Below are 23,006 nucleotides of genomic sequence, written 5' to 3' on the forward strand. Positions count from 1 at the left end.
CCAGAAGAATACTGACGTTCTTCAAGAAGGTGAAGTTGTATCATGTCCCCCGGGATGAGAATCAAATGGCTGATGCCTTGGCTACTTTGTCGTCTATGATCAAAGTTCATTGGTGGAATCATGTGCCACATGTTGCGGTGAATCGACTTGAGAGGCCTGCGTATGTGTTTGCAGCCGAGTCTGTTGTGATTGATGAGAAGCCGTGGTATTATGACATCAAGAACTTCCTCAAGACTCAGGAGTATCCTGAAGGTGCGTCGAAGAATGACAAGAAAACCTGAGGAGGCTAGCTGGAAGCTTCTATTTGAATCAGGATGATGTGCTGTATAAGAGAAACTTTGACATGGTCTTGCTCAGATGCGTGGACAGACCCGAGGCGGACATGTTAATGCAGGAAGTTCATGAAGGTTCCTTCGGTACTCATGCCGGCGGACATGCAATGGCTAAGAAATTGTTGAGAGCGGGTTATTACTGGATGACTATGGAATCCGATTGTTTCAAGTATGCTCGGAAGTGCCATAAGTGTCAAATTTATGCTGATAAGGTGCATGTACCACCAAGCCCTCTGAATGTCATGAATTCGCCTTGGCCGTTTGCCATGTGGGGCATTGATATGATTGGGAAGATTGAGCCTACTGCTTCGAATGGACATCGCTTCATCTTGGTTGCGATTGACTATTTCACCAAATGGGTGGAAGCAGCTTCCTATGCTAACGTTACCAAACAAGTGGTTACCCGGTTCATCAAGAAAGAAATCATCTGTCGTTATGGAGTTCCTGAGAGAATCATCACTGACAATGGTTCGAATCTCAATAACAAGATGATGAAAGAGCTTTGTAAAGATTTCAAGATTGAACATCACAATTCTTCTCCTTACAGACCGAAGATGAATGGTGCTGTAGAAGCGGCGAACAAGAATATCAAGAAGATTGTGCAGAAGATGGTCGTTACGTACAAGGATTGGCATGAGATGCTGCCTTTCGCTTTGCATGGGTACCGTACCTCAGTACGTACGTCGACCGGGGCAACCCCTTACTCCCTTGTGTATGGTATGGAAGCTGTCCTACCTGTTGAAGTGGAGATTCCTTCTCTGAGAGTTTTATTGGATGTCAAGCTGGACGAAGCCGAGTGGATTCGAACAAGGTTTAACGAGTTGAGCCTTATCGAGGAGAGACGGCTAGCAGCTGTATGCCATGGACAGTTGTATCAGAGAAGGATGAAGCGAGCCTTTGATCAGAAAGTGCGTCCTCGAAGCTATCAGATCGGTGATCTAGTTTTGAAGAGGATCCTCCCTCCCGGTGCAGATAACAGGGGCAAGTGGACTCCTAATTATGAAGGTCCATATGTTGTGAAAAAGGTATTCTCCGGTGGAGCCTTGATGCTTACAACTATGGATGGTGAAGATTTCCGTCTCCTGTTAACTCAGATGTAGTCAAAAAATACTTCGCATAAATTGACCCGCTGGACAAAAAAAAAAAAGAGTCCAGGCAAAAAAAGGGCATCCCGGCGAACCAAAAAACAGAAAGAAAAGGTTCGGGCAAAAATTAGGGATAAAATGAAAAGAATTTGTACACCCGGTAAGTCGAAAACCCGCAAGGGCGGCTTAGGCAAAAATGGGTATCCCGGTGGATTGAAAACCCGAAAGGGCGATCCAGCCAAAAGAGGGATTAAAGCGAAGACTACAGTCTGAGTTGTCTGTACTTCATCAAGCTTTGTCGTCTGCCATCTCGAAAGATGTGATCCGTCCAGTCATTCTTCTCAGAAAGCAAGGAGTTGGGAGGAAAACTGATGATCTGTGAGTTATAACAGAATTGGGAAATAGTGGATGCCGTGTTCACATTGCCATTAGGATAGATTTTTCCTTTTGTGCGCAATTACCTCTTTCTAGGAATTGCTTCCCAATGTATTTGCCTTTTCAGGCACATTTTCAATCAATAAAAGTCGTTATTCAGATAAATGTCTCTTTTTTTTTTTTTTTTTTTTTTACTGTTTGTTTGCAAAAATGTCCGAATTTTTGATAAGCATTGCATATAAGAACATGAAGGCTACACAATAATGTGCAAAAGTGACAACATTTGAAAATCATTTTGAATGTTGAGGACACTTGAGCGTATCTTGTCCATGTATCCCCTGGGGCATTTTGTTGTGCTGTTTTTCAGGTTGGCATCTGTGAGGACGTTTCCTCAGCAGATATTTTCCCCAAGCAAGTTTGGAAGCTATCAGAGCTATGTTCCCCTGCGGAGACGTCTGTGGATAGTGCCTTCTATTCCCCAACAGATCTAAGGATTGCCTATCCCCAGCAGGCCTGTATTTGCCGATTTCCTCCCCGAGTGAGGCAGGTTCATTGAAATTTATCTCCAGCATTTATCCTATCTGTGGACTGAAGGATATCCCCAGCGGAGTTTACCTTTCCCCAGCAGCAGTGCTATTCTCCAACATGAGTGAGAAGTCGTTGCTCTCCCTGCAGAGTCTCCCCGCAGAGTTGGAGTACCCGATCAGTTTTGGCTCCCCAACCGGAGTTTTTCATCATTTTTGCATTGTTGCATTTTTAGTGATCATTGCATCCTCAAACTGCGTAGCATTCCCATTCAATATGGAGCATTACGCCATAGAAAAATTCAAACATATGCATTCATGTGTTAACCCAATCAGACCGTATCCCCGACAGAGGCGGATCATTCCATTCAACATCAGCACAGCAAGTCCGCTACAGTTGCTCTTGACAGCATTCAGGATTGATATCCCCACAAAGGTTTATTACCTCACCCGTTGGTGACAAAAAGTTTGTTTCTCCCCAGTGAGACCCCCAGCAAGTGGTCAACCTTGTCTTGACATATCTAAGAATTCGTTCTTGTGATACCGGTAAGTGTCATACTAGCACCCGCGTGTGTTTCTTTGTTTGGTGTCGGTAAACACCATTGTTTCGGTGTCTGTAAACATCGGGTTTTTTTTCCCCAGTCATCAGTAAATGTCTGGTCATCATGTTTGGTGTCGGTAAACACCATTGTTTCGGTGTCTGTAAACATCGAGTATTCTCCCCAGTCATCAGTAAATGTCTGGTCATCATTTTTGGTGTCAGTAAACACCATTGTTTCGGTGTCTGTAAAATCGGGTTTTCTCCCCAGTCATCAGTAAATGTCTGGTCATTTTTTGATGTCGGTAAACATCATCTTTCGATGTCGGTAAACATCGAGTCTTTTCTGCAGTCATCGGTAAATGTCTGATAATCCCCAGCTAGGGATCCCCAGTTAGAATCATCTGTAAATGTCCTATCTGGTGTCCAGTTGCAAATATTTGTTTTTTCCCTTAGTGAAGTGTTCCCCGGTCATCGGTAAATGTCTGGTCGTTTGTTTTGATGTCGGTAAACATCATCTTTCGATGTCGGTAAACATCGAGTCTCATCCCAGTCACCGGTAAATGTCTGGTCATGCTTTGTTTCCTTGTTGATAAAACCAAGATCCCCAGAAGTCGTCGGTAAACGTCTTGTCTGATTACACCACAAAGATTTTGTTCCTCCCCAAGTGGAGACGCCATCGGTTAATGGCCCCGTATGCTTCGATATCGGTAAATATTGAATGCCCAGTTTTATCCGCCATCGGTAAATGGCCCCGTTTTCTTCGATATCAGTAAATATCAGATCCCCAGTTGCAGTAGCCATCGGTAAATGGTCGAGTTGAAGTTGATATCGGTAAATGTCAAGTTTCTTTGAAGCCACCATCGGTAAATGGTCTTGCTTCCTTTTACATCAGAGTTGTTTCCCAACAGCCATCGGTAAATGGTCTTGCTAAAGTTGATATCGGTAAATATCAAGTTACCATCTTCTAACCATCGGTAAATGGTTTCGCCTTTCTGAAGTTGTCAATTGCAGGCGTCATCGGTAAATGACGTGGTTCTTCTTGTATCATATCCAGTCGGTGCAAATTTCTACGGTCCTTTGGTATTCAATCCCTGTTTACCCTGAAAGTCTGACAGCCGTTGCTCTCATCCGTTCGGGTTCCCAGCTGATTGAATAGGGGCAGCTGTAGCACCTCAAATTTGCACCTATCATTGTACATACATTCTCATATTAGGTCATAACATAACATGGTCCACTGCATAACATTGCATTGTCCTATTTGCCTCAAGTGCAAGTCAATCAAGAGAATTAGGTCAAACTGGTCAGGAGATCAGTCAGTCAAGCAAGCAAGTGCATTTCTCAAGGAGCCAAGGCCCTAGGGTTGGTCCAACATGTCCACATGACTTGGGGATCCATTTGAAGTGTTTAGGTCAAGGATTGGATGTTCAGAAGTCATCAGTCAATGCACAATCAGTCAGAAACCCTAAAAGTCAAATGTTGGTCAACTGTCCATTTAATCAGTGATTTGATGATGGTATTGAGTTTGAGAGGTCTCATTCATGTCCATATAGTCTTCATATATCATGTCAAACACCATCATGGAAGAATTTGAAGCCAGATCAGAAATTTCCAAAAATGGAAACTGGACCTGTAATTAAAACCTGCCAAAAATGGAAAGTCTTGATCCTCAAACTTACATCATGATACAAGCTTCAAATGAATTTTTGCCCAACATGAAAGTTGAAGATCTTGTTCTCCCATTTCCAAAAAGTCCAAGAACACTCAATTCCCATGTATGGTTGGCAAGTTATGATCAAATCATTTTCAGAAATTCTTGAACTTCAAAAGGCCATATCTCTCAAACCATTTGGCCAAATTTGGTGGGGTTTTTTCCTACAAGTCAAATTTGACCTCATCTTTCCAAATATGTCATCCTCATGCACCAAAACATCACCATGCAAAATGGCCTTTTTGAACTTGCCTTAATTAATTTCAAGTGAGTTGAATTTTGACTTTTCAAAATAATCTTTTTTAAACCATTTGGCCAATTGAAATAGTTCAGAAATGTGGTTTGTGTCATGTTTGAAAGTCATTTTTGTGCAGTACATATAGCCATCACCTACTTGCTTGAAAATTGGCCAAAAGTACATTTTTTTACCAACTCTATCCCACATTTTCATGGACCTTGGTTCAGTACCACAAAAACAGCAGATATATATCATTTTTTCTGCCAAAATGAAACCCTAGCAGCAGCCTCCTAACAGAGCAGAAATCCATTTCTCTCAAAATCTCCATTTTCCTTCATTCTTAATTTTCAACCAAAAACCCAAAGGAGCAAAGTTCTGGTTTGGTTGCACCATCATTCAATATCCGTTTTGAACACATTTCAAGTACCTTTTTCCAGCTGTAACCAAGCAAAAGCATGCTGCTACATGAAGCATTCATCAATGGCAGAATTGATTTGGGGTTCTTTCAAGCACTCTCGAGCTAAACAACTTCATTCATGCATCATTTGAGGACTTTGTGTACATCTGTTTCGCCTTTTTGCAACCAAACAACCACTGTTTCAACTCTTTCTTCAAAATCAAGTAAGATATCAAATCTCTCCATTTCTAAAATCATGAACTACATCTTGTAGATCTTTTCGCCATGAGCTTACTGTGCTTTGAATCGAAGGAAACGGTTAGGAATTGAGAGAGAAATACGAAATTCAAGTTTGATGTTCATTTACATTTTTACATGATTTGTCCATTTTAGCATGATTTGGGACTAATAGAGTTTGATTTATGCTTGAGCATGTTTAGATGAGCATTTTGGTATTTTGGATTTTTGGTTTTGGTAAAAAATTGTGTTATTGGAATTTGCTGTGATGAACATATGATACTGAAGTTTTTTTTGCTGTACGTGAATACTGGGTTTTCTTTATTCCAAGCGAAATTTGGAAATTGTTCCTGTAGCCTTGCCGTTTAGTCTGTAGGGTTAGTACATGATGTGCATGTGTTTTTTTAAAAGTAACGCTTCAATTGGTACAGCAAGGCGTTTTTGCTCGCACGCCATTGGCTGTAGGGTGGTTGACCGGGCCCTTTGACTGGGCCACTTAACAAAACGCTGAGTTTTGTTTTTCAGCGAAGCAAGCCGCCACCTAGGATTAATGAGTGGCTGTGCATTTTTCTTTTTTTTAATTCCTAATCATTTTAATTCATTTCAATAATTATTTCATTTTGTTCCACAAACTTGCAAAAATCATAATTCATTCATTTTAAATCCAAAATTCATGGGACTTGTTGCATTGTGTTCATATGGATCCCTAGCTTTTTATCATGATTTTTGTTGATTTTTCTGCATGAGTAGATTTTAAATGGCATTAGGATTTTGTTCATGTGCCCAATTTTTGTACATCTTGCCAAATCCTTTGTGAAATTGTGATGCATTATCCAATGGCCCTGAAATTTTTTGTGCTCAAACTAGACATATTCATGGTGATTTTGGTGTAGAGTTTGTGAATTTATCTTATCTGGATTGTGAGTTATGATTTTTTGAATTAGGGTGTGACAATTTGTGTCACACCATTGATGTCCAACTTCATGATTTTCATTACCATGCTTCTTGAACTCAAATTGGTTTGAATTTTTGCATGAATGTACTCTTGGATGTCTTGTTTACATGTGAATTTTCTTGGAATTATTTGTGGCATTTCCTAATTGTTTGAGATTTTCTCCCTTGTTTAGCCAAAATGTTGACCTCATGTGATGCATGTTGCCATTTCATTTGTGAAATTCTCATACTTTATTAGATGGACATGAAATTTACATGAGATAACTAGACATCCTCATCTTGGCCATGGTTTTAGTCCCATTCATTTATCATACACCATCTCTGACTTATGATTTTTCTAAGTTGATGCATGTTTGGTTGACTTCTTTGAGCATGTTCAAAATTGCCTTGCCTTTCTGATTTTCATTGACTGCCTTCCACTTGTCCAAATGAGATGAAATTTGACATGCTTACCATGCTATGTGTTAGGATTGATTATAATTTATTTGGTGATTTTTGGAAATGTTTGAGTTGACTTTTGATGCAAGTCTTTCTGTTGACTTCTATGAGCTCTCATTTGCCATGCTTTGACTTCTATTGTTCATGAAATGGTGATGATGATTGATATGAATGTGAAACCAATTGGCATTGATTCTTGATTGTTTGAACATGATTTTGGATGCTTGCCCTTTGCTGTTTTGACTTTTTCATTCTCTTTTGACCCTAGGCTTGCCCTAGTGGTCCTGTTACTCACTTTTGAGCTCATGTTTTCAGGTTGATCAACAAATGACCAATGAGACCAATTCTTTTTGATTGAGCTTGCTTGAATATCATTGTCTAACTTGTTTGTTTTGTAGGTGGCTTGACTCACATGCCTTGAGCCTTATGCCTTGCACATTCACTTGTTTGTGTTGACTGGTTGATATCTGTTTCATTTTGATTCAACTTTGACTTGTATACTAACTGTGCTTGACTGGTTTCAGGTACTTTAGTTGCTCAGTTCCTTGTGAACTTTTGCTTTGCTTTGCTTGTATAAGCAATTTGCATTGAGGTATACCTTTCTCATCTTCATGTAGTCTGGAAGACCTGGCCTGTTACTTGGCCAGGCAATTGTCTGAAGTCCTCCTTAAGAGGCAATGTTTGTGACTGTTTACTTTTGTCCTTGCATAGAGTCAAAGACCTCCTAAGTGAAGAGGCAATTGGCAGAACCCAAGGGACATGCAATCTATCCCCTGCTATTCTGTGTGTCATCTGCTTTGCTCACACCACTGTGTTGATGCATTGCAGATACAAACCCAAGATCTTGTACAATTGTACAGTTGAGTCAGTATCAAATGTGTAGAAGGGTTCCCACTTTCTGAACCCACACATTCTTGTCTTGAGCTCTCCCAGGCCAGGGATAAGAGCTGTGAAGTCTTATCTTCACTCACCTATCATCCGCTTCACCTTAGCCCCTCAATGGCAAGGTTAAGAGCTAACACTACCCAGTTCCAGTGGTTTGTTTGTTGAGGTTGATATGACCCCTCGACTAAAACCTAACCCTTGTTTGAGCCACTTGCTTGTGTATAGTGTGTGCTACCTGAGCTTGTATGTTTGTTTGACTTGCTTCCTGTGCAAGTTAGGGTTGGTTTAGACTTGCTTCCTATGCAAGTTAGGTTTTGCTTGGCTTGCTTCCTGTGCAAGTTAAGTGTGTGTGTGGCTTGCTTCCTGTGCAAGTCATGTTTAGGATAGGCTGGCTCCCTGTGCTAGTTAGCTAGAAACCTTAACTTAGGGATGATTTGCATGATAACATCTAGGCTCGAGTCGTAGTCTCCCTAGTGTTGTGTCTCCCTCTGTTATCTGGTTAGGCTAGTCCTGTATCCCTCCGTAGGGGAACTACGTCGCCCTGATCCTCATACCAGATGAGGTACGTAGGCAGGAGATGAGCAGATCTCTCCGGGCGCCTGTGTCTTTGTTTTGCCTTGTTGTGTGCTTGGAAGCTGATGTAAGTCCATCGAGTGGCATTAGGGTTCCAGTGTGCGTGTGTTTGGTTCGGATGCTGATGTAAGTCCAGTGGTTGGCATTCAGGCTCCACGTTTGCCTCTTTGTGTGTGTTTTGGTTCGGATGCTGATGTAAGTCCAGTGACTGGCATTCGGGCTCCACGTTTGCCTTTGCCTGTGTTTGTTTGTGTGCGTGTCAGCCGAGCTACGAATGCTCTGATTCTCTTTCGTCCAAGGAGATACGTATGCATAGGATGCGACATCCTAGCGAGCATGTGTCGTTTCCCCAGTCCGAACTACTTCGACTCTGATGTCTATGCCTGATAGACTAAGTAGGCCCAGGATGCGATATCCTGCCGAGTCCGTCTTGTCTGTTTTTCTGTGTCTCTTTCAGCCAGTGTGTGTGTGTGAGCAGTATTTTAGCAATCATTTTCCTTCCTTTTGTGCGTGGATCCCGTCGAGTACGACGGATGCGTAGGGGTGCTAATACCTTCCCTTCGCATAACCGACTCCCGATCCCATTCTCTTTGGTCGCGAGACCATGTCTTTTCCCAGGTTTACTTCGAGCGTTTCCTTTCCCTCTTTTGGGATAAATAACACACGGTGGCGGCTCTGTTGTTCTTGTTTTCCCGCCGGTTTTTCGCGTAATGCGACACCTTTTACCAATTTTTGATGTAAATTACACACTTTTATTCTCACTAATTTGTATAAATGCAATTAGGTTTAACTTATGTTGTTTTGAGTAGTTATTTCACATATTTGTTAGTTTTGTAGAATTTTTGGACAAGAAAGCTTTGGAATGTATAAGCATAATTTGGAAGAAGTGTTGAATGCAATATGGAGGCCTATTTTTGAAGAATTACATTTGGACGACTAATTGGATGAAGCTTGCAAGGCAAGGAAGCTGAAGTAGCTTCAGTTCGCGCCGCGAAGCTTGCGAATCCAGCAAGCTGTTTTGGCCAAGTGTGTTGTTTTCAAGGCCAATTGTGTTTTGCCATTTCTGTGTCTGTTTTAGGGGGCTTTTTAGCTTTAGATGAAAATGAGCATTTTAGGAAAGGTCAACCCTTTTTAGAAAACAGAATGGAAATTGTTGAGGGATTCATTCATAGTTTTGATATTTTGTAAGAAAAAAACAGAGTTTATTCTTCCATTGCCTTTTGCTTTCCACAATGATGATGAGAAGCTAAACCCCATTTTGTCAAGTTTGGAGGTAGTAGCTATTCTTATTTGGTTATGTATTTCATTTGACTTTTATATATGATGAAAGATTGTTGATGTATTGAAAGATATTTTTTCCCTAATTTGAATATTAGATTTGAGTAGTTGTTGAAAGAGATTATTTAAGTCTTGACATAAAATATGTTTTCAAGTAGTGAATGAGTTGTAGAAATAGATTTATTCACTACTCTTCTTTTGTATCAACCATTAAAGATTGTTATATTGATACTTAGGTGGAGAAATTGTCTAAAGATTAATATAGTGATTATCACAATATCATTTAGACATAAATGATATTGAGAGGATACTTGAACATCATCAATAATCTTGAATCTATATAGTTTTCATAAGGAATCATAAGTAATTTGAATAGTGAACTCCAATCTTGCCAAGCCTTTTACATTTGATTAAAACCATTTTATTGTTTTAGTGACATTTTACTCAAAAGATAACTTTTCAAACAAAACAACTTGGTTACTTTTTAAGCTTATAACAATTTGGATTATAGAACGGCGGTAATAACAACCAATCTCTGTGGATACGATATTAAAATATTTGCCGGAAATATACTTTTCAACATTGATCAAAGTATATTTTGATTTTAAATCCTTTGATTGTGTATATTCCACAATCTATTCAACTGATCAAAAGTCTCTTGATCACTTGGTAAGCCCAAGTCCTGTAATTGAGATGTTATGGATCTCAAGACCTCAAGTTCGGACTTCCAGTCAAGGCATCCCAGACAAATCAGGCAGTAGACTACTTCTCAAGCACAACAAAGGTCAACACTTGTCAACCATGATTCGAGTTGTGTGACATGAGCCTTAAGCAATAGAGAAGGAGTGAGAATGGAGAATTCCTTAACTCATTCTGAATATCTCTAGGTACGGGAAGAATGACCTAGTTTCTCATCGTATTCACCTTTATTCATAAACTTTAGCACGGTTTGAATCAAATGATTGTCAAGTCTCTCTTCACAAGCAACAATGCAACAATCAGAATCTTTACCAATACTTGTTAAACATGATAAGAGTTACACGCCATGAGCCTTAAGTAACAAAGAGTGATGAGAGTGGATCATTCATATCCTTGTCTAGGATATCCTTGGGTACGGGACGAATGACCCAGTTTCTCAAGGTATTCACCTTTGCTCATAGACTTTAGTGTAATTCGAATCAAATGATTGACAACTCTTTAGCATAAGGAGCAGTAAGAAGAGTCGTCTTCAGCAAATTGGAAGTTATGATAAGAATCACATGTCATGAGCCTTAAGTAGTAAAGAAGAATTGAGAGTGGAGAATTCCTTAACTCATTCTGAATATCTTTGGGTATGGGACGAATGACTCAGTTGTTCATTTATTCATCTTTACTCATAGACTTTAGTGTGGTTCATATCCGATGACTGTCAAGCCTTCTTTATCAATCATTATCATCCTTCAACAGTATTTTGTCGTCTTCTCTTTGAAACCAAATACCTTATCCTTTTCGATTTCATGCATATCCTATTGGGGAAATTCCAATGCCCATCTTATGAACCAAGAGATATTTTCCTTTTTGTCAAACATTTAGTTCCTTTGTTTTATGGCTTGATGCTTGTTTACTCTTTAGTTCAGAGTTTATTCCTTCATGGATTCAATATATCATTCTCTTTTGGTTTCAAACTGCTTGTTCCCCTACAATGATATATTGTTTCCTTGGACCAAACATCATTTTCCTTTGGCTCCCATATATATCCTTTTAGGGAAATTCCAGTGCCCATCATGTGAACCAAGAGATGTTTTCCTTGATGTCAAACACTTAATTTCTTTGTTTTCTGGATTTATGATTGTTTACTCTTTGGTTCAAAGTTCATTTACCTGTATGGGTTCCCATGCTACCATTTTCTTTTGGGGACAAGTTATACTTTTCATTACTTCTTATCAAATCAATCTTTTCGTCCTTGTTTCGCATTAGTTCTATGAACTACGAAGCTCTGACTTTCTCATTGCACTGTGGGAATACGTAGGCACAAGGCTTTGAGCTCTTGACGAGCATTCTAATTATTGATTCTCAGTTCACATTCATAATTATTCTTTCTTCTGCCTTAGGGAACCATTCATATCTTTAATTATCCATCATTTATCTTCAATCATAATCATTCATCTTAGTGACATACTACCTCTCTTTAGAACAAAATCATATTTTTTTAAAATTCCATATATAACCTTTTAGGACAATTGTCCACCTTTATACAAAGAGATGTTTGTCTTGATGTGAAACACTTAATTCCTATCTTTTTGGCTTGATTCATGTTTACTTTTGTTTCAAACACCATTTTCTTTATGGATTCCAATAATACCCTTATCTTTTGGTTCCAAATCATACTTTATGTCACTTTTACCCAATCTTTCAATTCTTTCTACCTTAATTATAACTTTCTTCCTACCATTCATTATTCACTACATCCATTCAATACGTTTTACCAATCATTCGCTTCATGTGATACACTTCCTCTTTGAGTCAAATACACTATTTCTTTAACTTCATCCAGTGTCTGTCTTTGGACCGAGAAATGTTTGCCTTGATGCCAAACACTTAATTCCCTTTATTTTTGGCCCTTGCATATAGTGGTTACATGCCTCGGGCTCCCCACATATTTGTTCATGTCAGTTTTACTCTCTGATTCAAATTTCATCCCTTCATGGATTCAAACAATATTATTTTTTTGGTTCAAACCATACTTTTATCACTCTTGTTTCATCTCCCGCCATTAGTTCTATGAACTACGGAGCTCTAAATTCCTAATTGCACTATAAGGATATGTAGGCATGAGGACCATAATCCTCTTCAAGTACTTTGTTTATTCTTCTCCTTTTTCTTTTATTCTTTTGTGAGTAATTTTTAGATAATAACACTCATTCTAGCATAGAACAATCAAAACAATTCTCGTTGAGTACAACAGATGTAAATGGTGCTAATACCTCCCCCTTGCATAACCGACTTCCTTACCCATTGTTTTCCCCGAGTTTTATCGATGTTTTTTCTTTCCTTCAAAAATAAATAAAGTTTGATGACGACTCTGTTGTACCTTCGAGCGTGTGATACCTTCGGGTATATTTCCGCTAGCTTCAAAAGAGAAAGGAGGTAATAGACAAAAATAACTCAGAGAAATGCGAAGCTGACTCTTCAAGAATCATATACTAGCATGCAAAAGAAAATAGACCCTATCAACACTTGAAATCACTCACAAACAACATTCAAGTGTTCCAGTATCCAAAGTCATAATAAGGATACCTCGTTTGAAACATGAGGCATTAAAGGCGTGAATTTCAAAAAAAAATATTAAAGCATGGGAGCAATTGTTCTTGTTCGTCTATATTGATCCCCGACTGGCCACTCCCGACTGGCCACTCTTTTTTTAAGATGCAATCTTTGGAAAAATGCAAAAAAATATTAATTTTTTTTATGAATTGTTAAACTAAAAAAAATGCAAAAAGTAAAGATAAAGTTAAAAGATTAAATTACAAAATTATATATATTATATATATATATATATATATATATATATATATATATATATATATATATATATATATAGATATATATATATATATATATATATATATATATATATTATATATATATATATTATATATATATATATAATATATATATATATATATATATATATATATATATATATATCTTTTATATATATATATATATAGATATATATATATATAATATTTAGATATATATATATATATATATATATATATATATTATTATATATATATATATATATATATATATATATATATATATATATTATATATATATAATATATATATATATATATATATATATATATATATATATATATATATAATATAATATATATAAACAAATTTCATTTAAAAAAAATTCTTTAAACAAAAATACTTAACATTTTGGACCCTGATATTTATTTTTAAGTGTCCAGTAAGATATTTATGTCTAAAACTAATTTTACTGACAAAAACATTGTTGCCTTCGAAATCTAACATGAATCACTCACATGAAATACTAGTAAAGCATAATATATTTCATTTCGTTCGGCTAACCATAATCCGTGTATCTTTCTTATTCAGCTATAACATGTTTGAATATATTTCATTTATGTTTGAGCTCAGGAATATCCTCCTAACATTTCCTCCTTAAAGTGTCAACATTAATGTTGAAACTGAGGAATATTCTCCTAATACTCCCTCCTGTGTTGCTTGATAAAGAAATATCTGTCACCTCAAAAAAATTGCATATCTCATCTCAGCCTTTCAATTTTAGATTGTATTTTATTTTGCTCTTGGAGCTAATGATTCTGCTGCTATCAATTCTCCCTAGTGATTGAGCAACTACAGTCTTAGATTCTAAAACCAAAAGCTTATATACACAAACAAAGGAATCGAAACAAATAATAACAACTACCAATACATAAATCTGAAATACTAACACTAATAACTCAATGAACTCAACATATTATAGCATAGATAATAATATAAACAGAAGAAACAAAAAAGAAAACCCAATCCTTTCTCCCTTCATTCTCTACACCCTAACTCTAAACCACTGAATTTCATACCCTTTCTACTTCAAAATGCTCCCAAAAAAAAACACTTGTTACTACTTGTTAGCACCTATGGAATATCTTCAATGGTGGTCATAAAAACTATGGAATATCTATCTTCAAGCAAAAACAAAGCCACAAGAGAGTGCCATTAAACACACAGCAGCTTCTTCCTCTTCACCTAACTTAATCCTCTTTTCTTTCTTCAAAACAGAATGCAAGAAAACCTCTTCCCCTAAAGCCACTAACTTCATTCTCAAAAACTCACTCCAATCATCATCGTCATCACTCTCACTCTCTGATTTCTCTCTCTTCCTTTCCTTTTCTTGTCCTTTCTTACAACAACCTCTTCTCTTCCTGTACCTAATTCCACAAGCGTTGCACAACGTCTACATCATCCAAAAAAACAAAAAATCAAAAATCAAATATTAAAATTTCCATAACATGAACAATGGGTAAAGTAAAATACTATACTTTGGGTCCATTCGGTCCTCCTCTCCAAAGTGGGGTCTTGGTGGTTTTGCAATCAGCACAACATTTCTTGATCACACCCATTTCATCATATGAACAACATTCCTGTTAAATACATCAAAAAAAACATGTTTACCATTTCAACAACAACAACAACGTTAGTAGAAGTAGCTACTACTACCTAGTACCTAGCTCAACATGATTAAAAAAAAACTTTCAATATACCTTGTTCATTTGATCCATGATTCCCATTGACACAAAACCAAAACAATGATGGATTCAATTAAATATGAACGAAACGGTAGTAACCGAATCACCGAAACGAGTAGTGTTCCAAAAACTAGAGAGAGAGAGAGAAAGAGAAAATGGATATAAACGAATGCACGCACTGAGCAACCGACTAAGGTGGAAATACCTCAAGAGAATCCTAAGAGTGGCATTACAATGACCGATATACCCTTCTTTGTTTCCTATACTACAGTGGCAACTTTGTAAGTTTCGGATTTTAGATACGCCACGTGTCTATATGACGTGTATACCTCTTCTGCAACAGAATTATAAGTGGAAATGGAAATTTCAAGATCCCACTTTGGACACTATTTGTAAAACGAGTCTTTTTTTCATGCATTCTATGTGAATAACTGAATATGTCAAGTTTATAATTTAGTCATTTATGTGATTTTCCAAATGATTATGATGAAAAAATTAATTCAACGATATGATGATTAGTTTAACATGTGTTTTTAATTGGTTGGGTTCATTTCATTAAACTAGTGCCAAATTAAGCAAAACCACGTCTTAAAGATGATGTTTTGCATTGGGTAAATATGAGAAAGATGAGGTTGGAATGATTATGTAGGACCTGATTAATCATAAAAATGGGATGGGGGCGAGAGAATCTACAATTATAACAAAATTAATTTTATGTGTTACTGTTATCAGTATCAATTTTGGGTTTGGCATGAAAATAGAGGCAAAATTGTATCAACATGAAAAAATGCACGGACGTATTAAAGTAGCTAGATACCTAGACACGGTGGTAGTATGATAATGGTACTCACGGTATACGAATGTTTGTTCATTTCGGATATGCCACCTTGACAAAGGAAACGAGAATCCATTTTTTGAATTCGTTAGAGAACTTTTGTTACATAAAAAAAAGTATTTAACATGAAAAATATTTAAAAAAAATTAAGGTTGCAGTATAGTTAAAAGAAACATTTTAATACAATTCAAGTAAAGTTTCCAACCATCTGAACCAACCGATGAGGTTAGCCTTAATTTGACTCCTATTAAGGTAAATAGCATTTTCCACGCATTCCTTTTTAAAATTAAAATAGCAAATAAAAATTGAGTTTGATCACGTATATACCCAAACAGTGCAATCTTAAAAAGAGATAAAGCCATACGAGGTTACATTTTTTATCATTTGAACAATATTCAATCTTAATCCCATTGAATAATAATGCAAAAATTTCCAGACCAAATTTCTTAACATTGCATAATGAACCTGAACGGGACCTAGAAAGCCTAGTGAATAATAAAAATCTCAGTTTCTATAATGAAGAAAGAATAGTATCATTTGATATTTGCCAAAATAGCCAGAATCATAAGTAGTACTTAATGACTCCAAATCTATGCAGGGAAAGAAATCTAACATGAAATTCTATAGAAGAGCCAAATCACTTGGCAAAAAGCAATCTCTAATATTTAATTAGGAAGTGACAAGAAAAGCAAGCCACACCCCAACTGTCCCACAGATGTATGTAAAACCAGCCATTTCAAAAACCCAAGCCAGTCCAGTAACAGCCTATTTACCCAGGCTGGACCTTACAGAACTTAAGGACGATGAAACGACACTGACTTGACCCTCAACTGTTGAACTGAACCACCATACTGGAGAACTTCACTGATGGACCAGCCGAAATCCTGCAGTTATAAGAATGCAAACACATAAGCATGCAAACTTCCTAAACTTGGTACATGTAAGGAATCATGGTGGCATCGTGATTTTGTTGAAGCTCCAAAGTGTAGCTTTTGCAAAATCACAGTGGCATGTTGTGGTTTTGTCACATTCACCTTGAGTCCAAAGGTGCACTTAGTTTTCTAGTTGCTGTGAAGAGTTTGTGAACCATAAAAAAGCCAAATATGACATAATGGTACCTTAACAAAACATGAATAACTTTTAGTTGAAGTTGAATCCACCAGTAGGCACAGAAGGAACTTCCGAGCCACCAAAGTTGAACCCTTCCCCTGTAGGCATGGTTTCATCATCTTCCTCCAACCAGTATGTCTCGAGAATCTTCACAGCCTTCTCATAAATCTCGGTGTTGTCATGACTCTGGAGGTTCTCAATTTTCTCCAAACCCTCAGCATCATCAATCATTTGGGCGAACAGATTCACGCCCTCAGCGTTGCCAACATTTTTATCAGCCTCGCCTACCTTTAAGATGTTTTCAAGCCCTTCAAGACAAACTGTCACAATCCTAGGATCAGGACATATGAGAAGATCACATAGAGGCTTAATACACCCTTGATTTACCAAGATCCTGACAACAAAGAAAAAATAATTTATGATATCTTGAAACAAATATGTATTAAAACCAATAAAAAATACTGAGGAACATTGCAAAGATAAGGATCTCCCCATACTTGAGTTGTTCATGAGATCCACCCGATGTAGCATTAGAGACGGCCCATGCAGCTTCCTTCTTGATATCAAACTCAGCATTTTGAAGCAAGGTGACCAAAGGTGGAATTATATTGGCATCAATTACGGCCTGTGAATTTTCAAGAATAGAGAGAAATATATACTAAGTCCTCCAAAAGCAATCACAACACATCACAATTTCATTATCGCAAATGAGCAAACCTGAATCTGTTGTGTATTCCCAGCTGTGATATTGGATAATGTCCAACATGCTTCTTTCTTGATGCTTTTTTTATAAGTATTAGACAAGAGATTCATAAGACGGGGAAGAACTTGATGATTGATGATGATCTGGGCAGAAAAGAACCACATTAACACAAACCAAAAAACAAAAGTAAAATAATAATCAAGGAAGTGACTCATGATGGCAATATATCAAACTCCAATGCTGGTAGTTGTGAGGAAGAAACAGATATGGAGTGTAACAGAATATATGCATGGTTGCAAGGTATGAGAGGAGATTTGGGCAATGGGGTCATAAAGAAACTGTGAAGGAGGAGGAGATGATGGGAAATAGTGGCAAGGCAAAACATGATTAAATTGGTGGCTTAGGCAATGAGTGCATATTAAGTTATTAACTCAAATCAGCTCTGCTTGTTTATCTCTTACTACTTCTGCCTTTTTGAAAAATTTACTTGTTAATCAATTTTTCCTTTTGTACAGGAGGTTTCTTCCATGAATGACTTTAATTTCAGTATAAAAATAACCAGTTCCCGTGTGTATTACTATTTCCTTTAATGCAAAATCACTAAGTGACTACTGTATGTAAGAGAACAAAGACCTTTGAGAAATTCTTGAGCTTAATACCTGTGTCTGCATGTCATCTCCAGTGACAATATTTCCAACTGTACGGAGAGCGGGGATAAGCACAGAAGGAGATGGGTGCCTGAACAAGAGCAGGATAATATTTAGAATATGATATCACAGTAACAAAGTGGAAACTACATTGAACAGAGAAATGAGATATTCAGAATACTCACTGTAGAAGCTCAACAAGCCGGCTACAAACACCAGCTTCAATTACGCCTTGAATTTTATCATTTGTGCCATCAGAAAGATATGAAAGTGCCCAACAGGCATCAGTCAAGACTTCTTCATCATTAGAATGGATGAGACTGGCAAGTGCAGGAAGCGCAGGCTTAACCTGTAAGTAGACAGGATGGGAAGATAGCATAGTCATAAGAATCAATCATCAATACATTAAAATCACGTAATCAACAAGCAAACGAAACTTAAAAAATAAACGATGGATCCAACAAATAGCTTTGCAAGTGTGAAATACATGTCAAATAATAAGACCTTCACATAAAAACCATATATTTAACCAACTATACTTATCATATGCAACTGAAGAACAATATAGCTACACCAATGTTGTTAAATAGCCATTAGAGTATAATAGAATTTGAACAAACAGTTATTGTTTCGCAATACGCTACTTAGTATAAAATGTTGTCATGGTCACCATAGCGGCACTATTGCACAGCAGAACTTTAACAATCAGCTATCCAAGACAACACAGAGCTGCAAACACTGGAATTTCATAATTTTTCAATATAAACATCGGCAGACATTAAGCAATTTAATGATTTTTCAACATACAAAGGTGTTGATGAAAGCAGCATAGCAACAAGAAAATTCAAACAAATGGAGAAAGTCAAAGAAAGTCATTTCATAACTGCAGATTATCTAAAGAACAAAATGCGAAGGTACTAAAACTCATAGTTAGAAGTCTAGATGTTGGGTATACAGGCCCATTTGTGTATGTGTATGTATATAGAACCACTCGTAAATAAAGAATCTAATTTTAGAAATATTATGCATAACTTCAAACCTGATCAAAACTAGGCTGTGGCTTCCCCCGGCAAAAGTTTGAGAGTGTCCAAGTAGCATTTCTGAGCATAGAAAGTTTGGCATGCTCATTCAATTGAGCCAACAGAGGAAGCAAAGCTCCATGACTGAGAACAAGATCACGGCACCTAGGTGAATCTCCAGCAACATTTCCTAATGCCCACACAGCCTGACAGTACACAAAAACACGGCAAAGATGATAAACTTCAGATGAGATATATCACACTAGATTGTCCAAGAAATAATAAAATTCAAAACACTTGCATTCAGCTCAACCTCAGTAGCATGCACAAAACACATTCGAGCATAACACTTGGAATCTAGAAACAGGAGCTTCACATAAGGTGTATAAATCATACCTGTTCACGGACATCATCACTAGGAGAAGCAAGGAGCTTCACAAAAATTGGGATAGCACCGCTATCAATTACTACCTTAGTGTTATCAGATGTTCCAGAAGCTATATTTGTCAGGGCCCAAGCAGCCTCAAACTACAACATATAGTAAACAAAGTCAACACAGTATACATGAAGTAAATATTTATTGCATAAAATAAAACAAGGAAGATAAACAACCTGCAGCTGGGGAAAATCCTCCCTCATCAAGAACTCGACAAAGCGCGGAACAACACCAGCTTGTATAACCTCCTCAATCGGTGGGCTACGTTCTGATCAGACATACAAATTGTTAACCAGATGTCCCTTAACAAATAGTAAATAAGAAATTATTGTGAGGAAAAAAATTGTACATAGAACAATATCTAACCAATTGAAAGCAACTTCCGAAACTGAGTTGTTGCCTCGAACTGCATGTTATTATCCTCAGTCCAAATTCCTGTAACCAAGGCCGGTAGGTGTTCCAACTGTAGAAAGATAGACATACACATGAAACAACAATTCAGTAAAGTTCACCATGGTTTAAGTTCATTCAATCTAACATAATGCCATCCAAATGGAAATTGCATCGACAATCACACCATGGTTTTCAAAATGCATGTACCTCCCTCCCAAACACTCAATAGAAAAAGTGTGCTACTAGAATTGTTGTGCCACTAGGAACATATACATACCTTTCAAAATTACAGTGAAACTCTAATTTCTTATATCATAAGTACAGTATATCCCTTACAAAATAAACAATTTGAAATCTCAAATGAAACAAAACAAGATAAACTGAAAAAAACAGAGTCAAAATAATGAAATTAACCTAATCACTAATCCAACATATATGAGTAAGATAGTGATTTTTTTAATCAGTGAAACAATTGAAAACGAATCAGAAATCGACGTAATTAATTAACTGCTGAGACAAATAGATAATCGAAAGGAACAGCTGATTGAATATCGGGAGCATTTTCACCTTTTTCTCTAGTAAACCAGATTGAACTGATGCAGGCATCTGCTGATTCTGAAGTCCCTCACGCCTCTTCTTCTGCAAGCTTTCCTCCCTGCGATTCTTCCGGATCTCAACCAAGTTATCCTCCCGCCGTCTGCGACCTTCTTCGGCATCAACGGCCACCTTGTACCGATTGCGGCGGACCTCGGTCCTCGCGTTTGCGGTGGGACGGTACGACATCGTTTAACAATCGGAGGAATTTGCTGTTAATCGGATTTGGAATTGAGAAATTGAACCGGAGCGGAATTTAACTTACAGATAGAGAATTTGAGACAGGCGAAAGGAAAAGTGGCGAGTGAGGGAGGGTTTGGGTTTCTGAGGAGTTTGAAAAGTTAGGAATGAAGAGGGGTTTATATAGTGAGGTTGAAAAGTGGATTCGGGGAGGAAAGTGGACTTGGATCGGGTTAGAATTGCGGAAATGCCACTAGTTTGAATTTGAAGATGAGGGAAAAAGTTACCTTATTGGAGGAAAATATAGGTCACTCTTTTATCGGCGACTCGAAAACGGAATGAGCAAGACCCCGTTTTTTTTTTGCTAGATTTTTGTCTTTGACTAATGTTTTCGAACGTTGTCGTTTTCATTTAAGAACAATTTTCTCTAGAAAAAGAACAATAGACGGAGGCCCAATTTGACATTATTTTTTTTAATTTAAACGAATTTTTTAATATATTTTATATATTTTTTAACTATCACGTAAAATTATTTTAAAAAAATTTTGGAGATGTATCTTTTGATGCACTCAAGTCTTAGTTAACATTAAAAAAATTCGGAGTTATATCTTCAAAATAATTTCAAAGATACATCTCTAAAATATTTTGGAGTTTAAATCGCATCAGAACCTTTCATCTTGCTCATTTCTGATATTATTCAAAAACACTTCAAAATCTCTTAAGTTTTTTTCCCAAAATCAAACACAAAAACTCGAAAACTTCAATCAACATCGGAACATCATTCAACACGAAAGCATAGTTGTAATTTGTAAGGATTTTTATGTTTAGAATTTTTTTGAGTTTTTGTATAAATGAGTAGAAATTGATGACTAAGGTTAGAAATAAATAAAAATTACATATATGATAGTTTAGACATAATGTAAAACACGTTTGTTAGTTGAAAATGATGATCAAAACATTTTTTTGTGATTTCATGTACACGTAGGCGCCATTGACTCAGTCCGTGTTGCAGAAAATTCCGAAGATGCATCTCCAAAAAAAATTAATTTTTAATTTTCTCAATAATCAGAGATGCATCTCCAGAATTTTCTCTGTGTTTTTTTTTTCTTCCTTGTATCGTTGCTTGCTTGCACTAATTGTCTAGTTTACTTTATATTTCAGACATTATGGTTAATAGACATGATAGACTAAGGCACGGGAGGGTTGCACAACATGCATTAGTGCGGAGGGAGAAGAGTCAGATTTTAGATACTCACGTTCCCTCTGGCCATGCGGAGGCATCTACTTCTAATGCTCGTGCTTTTTCTTCATGTTTCTTCATCTTTTTCTTCCCGTAGGAGATGGGTTTCACCTACGGATGCATCTTTCCCTCGATCCTCACGCAGGCGCTAGGTTTCACCTATTCAGGCGACATATGTGTCTGATTTATTAGAGGCACCTCTTACTACTGATATTGTTGATGCTTTTACACTAGTACCACCTCCTACTGCTGATGTTGTTGAGCCAGTGCCACCTCCAGATGGTGAGGCTGCTTAGGATGCTAAGCCAGAAGCATTTAGATGAGGCCCTGTAGAGTTGTCATTACTTCCTTTGTACCCAGACCATAATGTCAAACATATTTGGGATGAATAGGTAGCATTAGTTAGGATGAAGGGCTTGTGCATGACCGATTATACTATAGTCAACCACTTGATGCTTAATGCATTCGTGGAGAGATGGCACTCGGATACCTCATCATTTCACCTCTCTCTTGGTGAGATATCTATCACACTCAATGATGTCTCGTGTTTGCTACATCTTCCGATTAGGGGGAGACTCCTAAATCATGGAAGGATTAGCAAATACGAGGCACTCGAGATTATGGTTGACTATATGGGACTAACCAAGTGGAGGCGAATGAGGAGTTGGATAGGACCAGGGGGCTCGTGCTCGATTTGAATACTTGAAAAAGGTATATACATAGGAGCTCCAAAGAGCACATCAGACTACAGGTGATGACGAGCGGTTGGGGCTCCACAAAGCGCATGTTATGCGAGCATACTTGTTATATTTGGTTGGCACTACGATTTTATGGACAAGAATGTCACTTATACATATGTCATCTACCTACGATACTTCTAGGATTTCGAGAGAATCCATGAGTATAACTGGGAGGCCGCTTGTTTGGTCTACTTGTACTCGGAGTTATCATAGGGTTGTAGATGGAAGAAGAAGCAGGTCACAGACAGCATCATACTACTAACGATAATATTTATTGG

General features: G+C 37.3%; 2 protein-coding genes across 2 annotated transcripts; both read right to left on the reverse strand.

Annotated features, from left to right (window-relative positions):
- Window positions 1-14,041: 14,041 nt before the first annotated feature.
- Window positions 14,042-15,236, reverse strand: LOC127132441 (GATA transcription factor 16). Its single transcript, XM_051061390.1, has 3 exons — window positions 14,847-15,236; window positions 14,625-14,726; window positions 14,042-14,539 (listed from the first exon to the last, which is right to left on the reverse strand). Exons 1-3 carry the CDS (start codon window positions 14,871-14,873, stop codon window positions 14,270-14,272), a joined length of 399 nt encoding a protein of 132 aa, XP_050917347.1. The 5' UTR covers window positions 14,874-15,236; the 3' UTR covers window positions 14,042-14,269.
- A 923-nt stretch (window positions 15,237-16,159) lies between these two features.
- LOC127132440 (importin subunit alpha) lies at window positions 16,160-20,917 on the reverse strand. The gene is made up of 11 exons (XM_051061389.1): window positions 20,542-20,917; window positions 19,948-20,044; window positions 19,758-19,849; window positions 19,542-19,673; window positions 19,166-19,351; window positions 18,312-18,475; window positions 18,139-18,217; window positions 17,494-17,622; window positions 17,274-17,401; window positions 16,785-17,170; window positions 16,160-16,550 (listed from the first exon to the last, which is right to left on the reverse strand). Exons 1-10 carry the CDS (start codon window positions 20,755-20,757, stop codon window positions 16,807-16,809), a joined length of 1,587 nt encoding a protein of 528 aa, XP_050917346.1. The 5' UTR covers window positions 20,758-20,917; the 3' UTR covers window positions 16,160-16,550; window positions 16,785-16,806.
- Between the last annotated feature and the right edge of the window lie 2,089 nt (window positions 20,918-23,006).

The sequence above is a fragment of the Lathyrus oleraceus genome, chromosome 3 (genome assembly GCF_024323335.1).
Source record: "Lathyrus oleraceus cultivar Zhongwan6 chromosome 3, CAAS_Psat_ZW6_1.0, whole genome shotgun sequence".
NCBI lineage: Eukaryota > Viridiplantae > Streptophyta > Magnoliopsida > Fabales > Fabaceae > Lathyrus > Lathyrus oleraceus.

Excerpts from the sequence above, each read along its gene's own strand:
- LOC127132440 (XM_051061389.1), bottom strand. The coding sequence starts at position 20,757 with ATGTCGTACCGTCCCACCGCAAACGCGAGGACCGAGGTCCGCCGCAAT. Across the intron at positions 17,623-18,138 it reads GAGATGACATGCAGACACAG|ATCATCATCAATCATCAAGT; the intron begins GTATTAAGCTCA and ends TTTTCTGCCCAG. Across the intron at positions 17,402-17,493 it reads GGAATACACAACAGATTCAG|GCCGTAATTGATGCCAATAT; the intron begins GTTTGCTCATTT and ends GAAAATTCACAG.
- LOC127132441 (XM_051061390.1), bottom strand. The coding sequence starts at position 14,873 with ATGGGAATCATGGATCAAATGAACAAG. Across the intron at positions 14,727-14,846 it reads TCATGGATCAAATGAACAAG|GAATGTTGTTCATATGATGA; the intron begins GTATATTGAAAG and ends TGTATTTAACAG. Across the intron at positions 14,540-14,624 it reads GAGGACCGAATGGACCCAAA|ACGTTGTGCAACGCTTGTGG; the intron begins GTATAGTATTTT and ends TGGATGATGTAG.